At 43.5% G+C, this 11,635-nt stretch overlaps 1 protein-coding gene across 1 annotated transcript in view; it reads left to right on the top strand.

Moving 5' to 3' along the window:
• The window catches only part of SHC4 (SHC adaptor protein 4), a 141,448-nt gene extending 134,630 nt beyond the window's left edge, over positions 1–6,818 (top strand). The window contains exon 12 of the mRNA XM_077472634.1: positions 66–6,818. Coding sequence (XP_077328760.1) covers positions 66–215 — 150 coding nt within the window. The 3' untranslated portion in view covers positions 216–6,818. The remainder of the gene's footprint in view (positions 1–65) is intronic.
• Positions 6,819–11,635: the final 4,817 nt, after the last annotated feature.

The raw sequence follows: 11,635 nt of genomic DNA on the forward strand, positions 1-11,635 counted from the left end.
TTCGTTCAGCGAACTGTTTGTACATTGACCCCATAAACTGAAGCAATGTTTTTTTTTTCCCCTAGGTGAGGACTAAAGATCATGTTTTTGACAATGTGAGTCACCTAATTAAGCACCACGTTGAGAATGAATTACCTATTATATCATCTGGAAGTGAACTTTGTCTGCGGGAGCCAGTGAAAAGGCAGGAAAAATTTAAATCCCAATTAGAATGAAAAAGATATTTGACCGCATGCGTAAGATATGCTCAAGAAAGTGAACTTCTGGGACAATGTGTCATTTTTGTGTATACACTGCTTGCTGGACCTGTATAAATTACAGACATACATAATAAATAAATGATTAAGGCTATAAAGGTTTTTTTCCTTTTATATGTAAATGTAATTTTCCATTCTGGAAGTCTCTCAAAGAACTTTTGCCATACAAGCTGTCAGTATTCAATAGAAAAATATACATGCAAATACTTGAAAGCACAACCCTCACTAATTGTACATTAGAGTCAGCCAGATTGAATGCTACGTGCCTTGGAATGACATTTCCTAGCAGGGTCTATGTTTTATGTCTGTGTAAGGACTGTCACTTCCCTTGTCAGTATTCCGTACCGGCCTATTAATGGGCCATACAAAAAGTCAATGTTATGTAATGGAAAATATTTAAAGCAGGTGTACTACATTTGGGATGTACATATGTTTTTACCAGCTGTAAAGTTCATCTTAAAATGTACTGCAAATATATATATTTTATTAACAGTAGTATTTTTCTTTGACAATAAATAGAGACATATATGTGCCATTGTAATATATTACAGAGTTTTTTTTTATTTTAAAGAATCGAATATAATTTGTGCTCATTATTCATGTGCCATATAAGCATCAGCCACACTCACGGAATATTCTATGTCATATGGGACCAGGTTGGTCCTGTTTATGTTGTTTTTCTTTTAATTATTACTTCTATCCCAAGCAATATAGTTGCCCTTTTATGCTGGGTGTACATGTGATGATACAATCGATTAATCATTGTTTTTATATAAAGAATAGCATCTTTCAGAAATTGTTTGCTCAGATTCTGGCCACACATGTTACAGTCATTTATAATTATGCGGACGGCCAGATTTAGATGTTACAAAATATAGATTTACCCTCAAATCCTGTACTGTGTTACTAGGTGTCACCTGGACAGGAAGTGAGGTATATGTATAAATATATATATATATTAAATAGTCTAGATCAGAGGTGCTCAACCTTTTGAAAAGCGAGTGCCACTTAAAGCAGAGTTCCACCCGCTTATTTACTCCCCCCCCCAATTGGCACCTTTCAGGGGGGAGGGGGAACGAGTATCTGTTTTTTGACAGGTCCCTGTCCCCACTTCTGGGAAGTTTGGCCCCCCTCCTTCTTCCTCCCCCGCCGGGCCAATTAGAAAGTGCAGCGCCCTGCATGCATGCGCAGTAGGGAATCGTCTGTGAAGCCAAAAGGCTTAACTGCTGGTTTCCCTTTAATAGAGATGGCGGTGGCAGCACGCAACAGCTGATCCAAAGATCAGCTGGGGTGCCGACATCGCAGGCTCCCTGGACAGGTAAGTGTCCTTATATTAAAAGTCAGCAGCTACAGTATATGTAGCTGCTGACTTTTATTTTTTGTTCCCCAGGCTGGAACACCTTTTTAAGACCCCTTTCATACTGGGGCGATGCGGGCGTCGGCGGTAAAGCGCCGCTATTTTTAGCGGCGCTTTACCGTCGTTTTACTGGGGTTAAAACCGCCCCGATAGTGGCCAAAAAAGAGTTAAAACAGTGGCGCTTTGCCGGCGGTATAGCCACGCTGCCCCATTGATTTCAATGTGTAGGAGCGGTTTAGAAGCGCTAAATACACTGCTCCTTCACCGCTTCAAATATGCGGCTAGCGGGACTTTTTTCACCGTCCTGCTAGCGCACCACTCCAGTGTGAAAGCCCTCCGGCTTTCACACTGGAGTGAAAGAGGCCAGTTTTTTCAGGCGCTATTTTTATTTATTTTATTTTTTTCTGAAAACCGCCCCAGTGTGAAAGGGGCCTAAGTGATTTGGTAACTAGTTGCAGGCCACAATTAAATAAAATTTACAGAATTTCAATTTTTTATTTTATTTTGAAAAGCATAATTAAGTATTTCCTCCTGTAGCCACTGAATCCCGGCAGGAGGGAGAGGAGGAGAAGCCAGATCTCAGCGGTTGCAGAAGGAAAATGGAAAGGATTGGTTCCTGCATATGCAGTCCCTCCTGTTCAAGTGTAAACAGACCCCCACAGACTCCCTAAAGCATAGGGCAGTGTTTAGAGAGGGGGTATGTGTGTTAAAAACAAATCTCAACTATGGGGTTTAACTGCCCCCCCAAACCACAAATGTAAATGAGCTGTTACTGTCTTGAGCCCCCTATAAGGCTGCTTTCACACTGTTGCGCTGCAATTAACCCGTCCCATGGGTGCAGCTCGGTTCATCTGCGGCTTTCCTGTTTGTTAGCTGCCCTTTGCCATAGACTTATTTTATATCTTGTAGGTGTGGTGCACTTTCTGAAAGTGCACCAAAACTCCTTCATATACCAGGATGTAATAGAAGTCTATGGCTCAGTGCGGCTAACCTGCAAGAAAGCCGAAGGTGCACTACGCTCCACCCATCAATCAGTGAGAAAGTAGTCTAATAACTCTCTTTTTTTTTTAAATACACATTGCAAAACTATAATGTTTAATATAATGTGCCCATTGCTTAACTGTGATGTTTAATACCTTTTTATCTTTCAGTTACTATTGGCATTGCTGGCTGTTAGAAAGGTTCCTGTCCCTGGCGGAGGGATAACAAATGCACTTCGCCCGGGACAGGGGCTGGTGCTATACAGGAAGCATCAGCTTATGCAGCTCCTACTCCCTCCGCAGCCAATTGCTTCCTCAGGTGCTGGCTCCATCTCCTCTGATGCTCTGGGTGGGAGGGTCAGCAAGCCGGGATCTGGACATAGTGACCCGCCATCCCAGTGCAGGAGGTCATGGGCCACATGAGAGGGCTCCATGGTCCGTAGGCTGCCGGTTGAGTACTACTGGTCTAGACAGTATATTTTGTGTGTGTGTGTGTGTGTGTGTGTGTGTGTGTGTGTGTGTGTGTATATATATATATATATACACACTGTATACTGTATTTATTGGCGTATAACACTCACTTTTTCACCATGAAAATCGGGTGCAAATAGCGTGTGCGTGTTATACGCCAATACAAAAATGTAAGTTTTTTCCTGAAACTTCCCTCTTAAATACGGTGTGTGTGTGTGTGTGTGTATATATATATATACACACACTTTTTTTTTTTACTGGAAATGCCACATGGACTCGATTGTAGTAGATTGTTTTATATAATGATGAGATACAATGAGAACTATTACAAGGAAACTGCATGATTTTCAAGGATCCAAATGTACTGTTTCGTTTTAAAAAGTGCCAAAGCTTTTTAGGTATCTAAATGTAAACTATTATATATGTTGTCTTTGTTTCTGGAGTTGGGGGAGCACCTAATATGCAAGTTAGCTTATCCCTCTTAAACCAACCAGTAATTTAAAGCAGAACTGTAAACTACAGTGCCTTGAAAAAGTATTCATACCCCTTGACATTTTCCACATTTTGTCATGTTACAACCAAAAACATAAATTTATTTTATTGGGATTTTATGTGATCTGCCAACACAAAGTGGCACATAATTGTGAAGTGGAAGGAAAATATGTTTTTTTTCAATTTTTTTTACAAATAAATACCTGAAAAGTGTGACATGCATTTATATTCAGCCTCCTTTACTCTGATACCCCTAAGAGTCCATTCACACTTGAAGTCGTCCCAAGTTGCCTCAAGTCGCACAACATTTAAAAATCAATGTAAGTGAATGAGAGCCGTCTTAATGTACACTACTGAAGTCGCTCCGACTTCAGAAAAGGTTCACCCAAAGGTTGTACCCATTGATTTTAATAGAAGTTGCCTCCAAGTCTGATCCTCTGTCTTTTCTAGGCAAACCCCTCCCTCCCACAGAGCTGATTATTATGTGATTGGCCACTGGTAAAGTCTCCTCTCCTGGAAGCAACTTCAAGTTGCCTTGTAAGTTGCCTCAAGTCGTGCTGTGATTCATACTCAAGTCGTGTCCAAGTTGCCTCCCAAAGTCTCGCTCAAAGTCGTGTTGCCCCTGTGTGAACGGACCCTTAGTAAAATCTAGTGGAACCAATTTCCTTCAAAAGTCACCTAATTAGTAAATAGAGTCCACCTGTATGTAATTTAATCTCAGTATAAATACAGCTGTTCTGTGAAACCCTCAGAGGTTTGTTAGAGAACCTTAGTGAACAAACAACATCATGAAGGCCAAGGAACACATCAGACAAGTAATGCCGCGTACACACGACAGGACTTAAGTCCGGCCGACTTTCGACGGAGTTCTGACGGAGTTCTGACAGAGTTCTGACGGACTTTCCGAATGAACGGACTTGGCCACACACAATCACACCAAAGTCCGACGGATTTGACCGTGATGACGTATGACTGGTCTAGAATAAGGAAGTTCATAGCCAGTAGCCAATAGCTGCCCTAGCGTCGGTTTTAGTCCGTCAGACTAGCACACACACGAGCGGATTTCTGGGTCCGGCAGAGTTCTGGCGGAAAAATTTGAAGCATGTTCCATTTCTAAAGTCTGTCAGACTTTTGTGAATCAAAAGTCCGTTGCAGCCCACACACGATCGAATAGTCTGCCTGAATCATTCCGTCAGACTTTTGATGTTGAAAAGTCTGGTCGTGTGTACGGGGCATAAGGGATAAAGTTGTGGAGAAGTTTAAAGCAGGTTTAGGTTATAAAAAAAATATCTCAAGCTTTGAAAATATCAAGGAGCACTGTTCAATATATCGTCCAAAAATGCAAAGATTATGGCACAACTGAAAACCTACCAAGAAATGGCCGTCCACCTAAACTGACAGCCCAGGCAAGAACAGCATTAATCAGAGACGCAGCCAAGAGGCCCATGGTATCTCTGGAGGAGCTTCAGAGTTCCACAGTTCAGGTGGGAGAATTTGTCCACAGGACAACTACTAGTTGTGCACTACACAAATCTGACCTTTATGAAAGAGTGTCAAGAAGAAAGCCATTGCTTCAAGAAAGCCATAAGAAGGCCTGTTTGCAGTTTGTGAGAAGCCATGTGGGGGACACAGCAAACATGTGGAAGAAGGTGCTCTGGTCAGATGAGACCAAAATTTTACTTTTTGGCCTAAAAGCAAAGCGCTATGTGTGGCGGAAAACTAACACTGCACATCACTCCGTACACTCCATCCCCATTGTGAAACATGGTGGGGATGCTTTTCTTCGGCAGGGTGAGGGAAACTGGTCAGAGTTGATGGGAAGATGGATGGCGTCAAATACAGGGCAATCTTAGAAGAAAACCCTGTTAGAGTCTGCAAAAGACTTGAGACTGGGGTGGAGGTTCACCTTCCAGCAGGACAATGACCCTAAATATACAGCCAGAGCTACAATGGAATGATTTAGATCAAAGCATATTCGTGTGTTAGAATGGCCCAGTCAAAGTTCAGACCTAAATCCAATTGAGAATTTGTGGCAAGACTTGAAAATTGCTGTTCATGGACCCTCTCCATCCAATCTGACAGAGCTTAAAGGAGAAGTACAGCCAAAGCTCCTTTGGCTGCACTACGTCTATGGATCACAGGAGTGTAGTTAGTTTTGCACTCCTGTGACCCATTTTCAGAAAACAGCAGGCTGAAGCCTGCTCTCTGCTGATGTCACAGAGTTGGTCCAGGCTCAGCGTCATCACGACCATAGAGTTGGGATCTGCCCAGATCCCTGGCCGGCAGCTGGCTCAGCCTCTCAGCGACCTGCTGAGAGGCTGAGCCGGGCGCTTCCACCCCCTCAACAGCTCAGCCCTCCAGTGGGCGTGTGGAGGGGGGGAGTGAGCAGGGATCCGATGCGATGCTGCATCCACCTAGGTAAGTATGTGGCTGCAATTGCAGCGAATGGTGGTTCTACAAAGTATTGACACTTTTCAGATATTTATTTGTAAAAAAAATTGAAAAAAATTTATAATTTTTCTTTCATTTCACAATTATGTGCCACTTTGTGTTCATCTAGCACATAAAATCCCAATAAAATATATTTCAATTTTTTGCTGTAACATGACAAAATGTGGAAAATTTCAAGTGTTATGACTACTTTTTCAAGGCACTGTAATGCACGGTTTTGGTGAAGGCACTTCATGTCAGTGCTTCTGATTACAGGTTGTTTGAATTAGCAGGTTCGGGAGTAGGTTTCGTGACTGAAACTGTGACTTTATGATGAATCACAGCCAGCTCTCCACTGAATATGCATGAGATCTCTCGGGGCAGTGAGACTGGTCTTGCAGCCTTCTGGTCCAGTCCCAGGAGGCTGTGGGCAGGAAGGATGGTGGGACGAGTGACATCATCCTCACCTAGGTGAGAATTGAGGAAGTGGGAGCGAGTACCAACAAAAAAACAGGACCCCCCCAAAAAAACAACTGCAACAGGCTGGGGGACTGGAGAGAATTAGCGGTACCGGTATATCTATTATAAACCCATCTGAAAAAATGTGCAATGTTCTGAAAAGCCTTTGAATTGGTGTTCAGTAACTATGAACAAGATGCATGTGTGTGACAATGTATTTTCTTGCAGACACTATAAGGGCATTTTTAAGAGTACTTTATGTAGTCTAGTATGTTTCTTATATATAGATTTAAAAAAAAGAATAAAAAAATATGTGTGTATTCACCTTTCATTTAAATGCCATTATTTTCAATAAACACAAAATTTTATAAATACTGTTGTCAATGTTTTTCGTAGTTGCTGCCTGTTCTGAAAACTGAGAAGAATACATATGCATGAAAATAAAGGAATGCATCAATAGGGTAATACTGATTTAGCATTTGATAAAGTGTACATATATAAAACCTCACCTAAGCCTTTTTATTTATCCATACGGCTGACTTTACGAGGAAGCAGACTATTTTTTCAGAAGATACTTTACTGCACATGCACGGGAGTTATGTCATCCTACAACAGCCAACACGACGGCCAAAGACCAGCACACAGAAGAACCTGGGAAGAAGATGCTCATGGACATTGAATAAATGGAGAGGAAGGCCATAGTGCAGAATTTAGTTTCACTTTAAATTACAGTGACTGATTTACCTGCAACAAATGTTTGGTAAATCGCCCATTGCGTTTAAATATGCACCCAGCATGCTGCATATAATTGCAAGCCAATGAACCTATTCTGTGCAAAAGGAGTCACCTCCCTGAATCAATTTTGCTCTCTGAAGCTATCTCAGGCCGAACTACTGGCTCATTACTCTGAGGTGCCGGGGCAAGTAGGGTGCGAGCCAGAACCTACCACCACTTTTCATGGTTTGCATTTGCATGAGACAACCTTCTTGTTCTAGGGCTGCGGGAGCTATGTTAAAATGCGTAAATCTGGGAATTTTGATTCCTCTAAAGTCCACCTAGCCACTAGAGATGGGCCGAGCGAAAGTTCAGAGCCGAATAACGAACCCCATTGAAGTCTATGGGGCCCAAACTGGAAAAATCAAAAGTGTCCATTTTGAGGGCTTAGATGCAAATTATTGGGAATACAAAGGGTTCGGGGGTCTAGGTACTGCCCTGGGGGACCGGTATTGATAAAAAAGTGTGTAAAAAAACATAATTTTCAAATGAACATTGATTTTACTGATGCTTAAAGTAAAATAATAAAAAAAAAAAATTCCTTTAAATATAGTACCCGGGGGCCCCCTTAGTCTGCCTGTAAAGTATTGCATCTGTACCGTGTATAGAACCTGCTGCAGCAAAAATGACAGTTATAAACCCAATAAAATTAAATTTTCCCTGCAAGCTTTCTTTATTTTATAAAAGTGGCTTAGGGAGCCAGTCTGTATGATTAGGCCACAGTTTAGTGCACGGAACAAGATTAGAGATTGATTGGATAAATTCTAGTGTCTATTTCGCAGACTATGAAAAGAAGTAACAGATGTGGAAAAATTGGGCTTTGGGTGTTGGTGGTCCCTTCATATTATAACCCTATAGAGGTACACTTGATGAAAGCAAGAATTGGCCTTGCTGTCAAAAATTTTTGATGATATGCCCACGGTCAAACAAGTGTGGAAAAATTGGTTCCTGGGTGTTAATTGTACTCATGAAACCTATACCCAAAAATGTATTTCAAATAAAATTAACACCCACAATGCTAGGCAGCCTAGAAAATCTTCCAAATCCCAGAAACACTTAATCTGCAACATCGGCATCAGGGGCTAGATAGCTGCTTCTAATCCAGGAATGATTAATTTTGATAACTGTCAGCCTGTCAATGGAGTCTGTGGCCAGACACACTCTTTTATCTGTCACAAAACCTCCAGCAGCACTGAATGTCCATTCGGAAAGCACACAGGGCAGCGCAGTAGCTCAATTGCATACTGGGCAAGTTCTGGTCAGTGGTCTATTCTCATGACCCAGTAACCCAGTGGATTGTCAACTAGAAAGCTCTCCATGTCTGTTTTTGTCCCTAGATAATCTCCCACAATATGATGCAGATGCTGCCTATGGGATGTGGAAGGTGACAGGCCTGGGTGCCGAGGACTAAAACAACTTTGAAATGCATCACTGAGGCGACCCCCTTCTCCACCGCTCCTATCTTTATCAACAGAAGTCTCAAAACTAGCATTACATGAACTCAAGTATTTTATCCTCTACTCCCTCTGTGGGGATGGGATAAGTTTTTAGGTTTGCCAACCAATAATGATCCTTCACCTTCATGCCACAAATGCTCAGGTCCATTTGCAGGCTTTGGAGAATGAGGGAGCCCATGCATCGCAAGTTTGCGGAGGCATGAGAAGCAGAGTCCTTGGGAGCACTGAAGGCGACACCCTTCGCTATACCATCATCCCTGTCAGAAGAGACTGCTGAGAGGTCATGCGATATAGCGTGGGGTACACCTAAAAGGTAAGGAGGAGTGAGTAGGAGCATAATTACGTCCCTTTTGTGTGGCTTTCAGGTGCTCTTGCCAATGGGCTGAGTGTTGGGAGGTTAAATGCCTTGCCAAGCATGTGGTACCTAAATTGCTAGTGTTTTTGCCACCCTTGACCTGCTTGAGGCAACGCTGCTGTGCCATGGGAACGTCTGACTCTCCTTGTAGAAGTGACTGAACCCCCCTCCCCACCACTACATCTGCCTTTGACTGAACCCCCCCCCCATCACCACATCTGTCCCTGACTAAACCCCCTCCCCACCACCACATCTGCCTCTGACTGACCCCCCTCATCACCACTGCCTCTGACTGAACCCCCCCTATGCAGCACTGATAGACAGCACTGGTATGCAGCACTGATGGGCATCGATAGGCAGCTCTCATAGGTGGCACTGGGCACTGATGGGTACTTATGGGTGGCACTGAAAGATGGCACTGATGGGCGCAGATGGGCACTGATAGACCCTGATAGTAGATGGTAAAAGTCATTAGGCGCCAGACACTGAAAGGCTGCACTGATGGGTACTTATGGGTGGCACTGATAGGTGGCACTGATGGGCACTGATAGGTGGCACTGATGGACACTGATAGTAGATGGTAAAAGTAATTGGGCGTCAGACACTTCTTGGATGTAAACGAGGTTATATTTCTTTTCTTTGACAGTCCTTTTTTTATATTTGGTAGGGGTAAAAGGGTTATGGCCATGACACCCTTAAGTAGTTGCGATTTCAATGGCAGACTCAGAGACTTTGATAGGAGGACAGCCATACAGGAAAAGGCCCCAGCAAGGTGACACTTTTGCACATGCAGGATTGCTGTCTCCTATGGTAACAGTACTTAAACAGTTCCTAACACATAGTTCAACAGTTCTCTCAGCTGTACTACAACTTCTTCTTGTAGTTCTTCAGCCCCTTGAGCTCCCGGTCTCTCACTGGACCCTCTGATTCACTAACTCTGAATCCTGTGAGCTCCTCAAGGCTTTTGCGGTGCTGTCTCCCCCAAGCGTAACCCACACTTTCCTGCTGGGTCCCTAGCTTAGAACTTCAGATAACTTCAAGCTTCACCCCTGCTAACCGGCTCGGTCTCTGGCTTGACACACAAGGCTGCTCTGCAAGCTTCACCTCCGCTGGCTGGGTCCCTGACTTGATCATTGCCTGAAGTTTCCCGATTCTCCACAGTGCCCGTTCGGTGAGAATACTGCTCCGCTACTTGCTTCAGTTACTCACTGTGGTCCCTGATAAAGGCGATTAGTCCCTTCATGGTGACACCTTCGCTTCTACCTCCGACCACTGACAGCTTCTCAGAACCATCACTTTTGGATGGACTGCAAGCCGCAGTCCCAACCCTGCACTGCCCTCTTACTTCTGGATAGACCCTCACACAGCCTGGCAGCCTAAAGCCCCTGGGATAGGCCCAACCTCTGGCCTAGCAGCCCGGGGGCGTATGACACACGTCCACCCAGACGCCGGTCCAGGTAGCCCACAAGAACCTTGATCACCTGACCTCCCCCGAATATATAGGCGCTCCCAGCAGGCCAAGGGATTCAACAAAATTGGCTGAGATACCCCATCTACCCATAACCTGACCTTGAGTTGTCCTTGTCAATCTAATGCCTCCAAGTGCTCAGTCACCTAGTGTAAAAAAAGGAAAGTGCAACAAGGCCAAACTTAGGGAGAAATCAAAGGATCCCTAGCAATTAACTACAGTAGCTACTCCTGACGAAGGACTTAGCGAGGAGCTCCCTGACTAAACCCCAGGGCGCTACATCTTATTTATTTATTTTTTCCAGAATTTTTAATTTCCAGCAACTGTTTGTAAATTCAGCTATCAGTAGAGAACCCCGCTGACAGCTGATGAGTCATCAGTTTTTAGGATGCCGCCGGGTGGCCGCTCCTAACAACTAATGCAAAAAACGGATACAAAAACGGACCGTTTGTCCGTTGACATTCACTTAGGTCCAGTTCTGTTCTTTTAAAAGAAGAAAAATAGAGCTTTCTTCTGTTTCAAAAAACAGATGTTAATGAAGGCAGATGTCAATAGATTGTCATCCACTAACATCTGCCTCCCCATAGAAATATGGGTGTCCGTTTTTCCTCCGTCCATTGACAAGAGAAAAAACTGAATGCCCTTGTGAATTACCTACACAGGGTGGCATGGCAAGTGCTTTTCCTCCTGCGACACAATGTAAAACCTAATGTGACAGGGAGGCTGCACTGCCCACCTGGAGCATGGGCAGGGTCGCCATTGCAACCCCTGTGACCCCTACATTGACCCTATTGGCTTGTGCTGAGGGCTGATTTGTAGGAAGTGGCACCACTGCCATTGATTACACACTATTAATGTTTACATCTTCCCCTAAATTAGACTTTCATCTGGCAGTGGTGCATGTGCAGAATGGCCTCATCTGATTCTGAAAGACCGAAGGCCAAGGTTATTCTGCGCATGTTCCACTGCCATAGAATGACTCCTTCAGGGTGAGATGTAAATATTAGACATGTGCACTGACAAAAAAAAAAATGTTTTCGTTTTATTTTTTTTGCTTTTTTCGGAAATTTGGAAATCTGAAAATTTGAATTTCCAAATTTCAAATTTCTAAATTTTCAAATTTCAAATTTCCGAA

Source organism: Lithobates pipiens, unplaced genomic scaffold (assembly GCF_037356315.1).
Source record: "Lithobates pipiens isolate NorthernLeopardFrog02 unplaced genomic scaffold, aLitPip1_a1.2 Scaffold_8, whole genome shotgun sequence".
In the NCBI taxonomy this organism is placed as follows: Eukaryota; Metazoa; Chordata; class Amphibia; order Anura; family Ranidae; genus Lithobates; species Lithobates pipiens.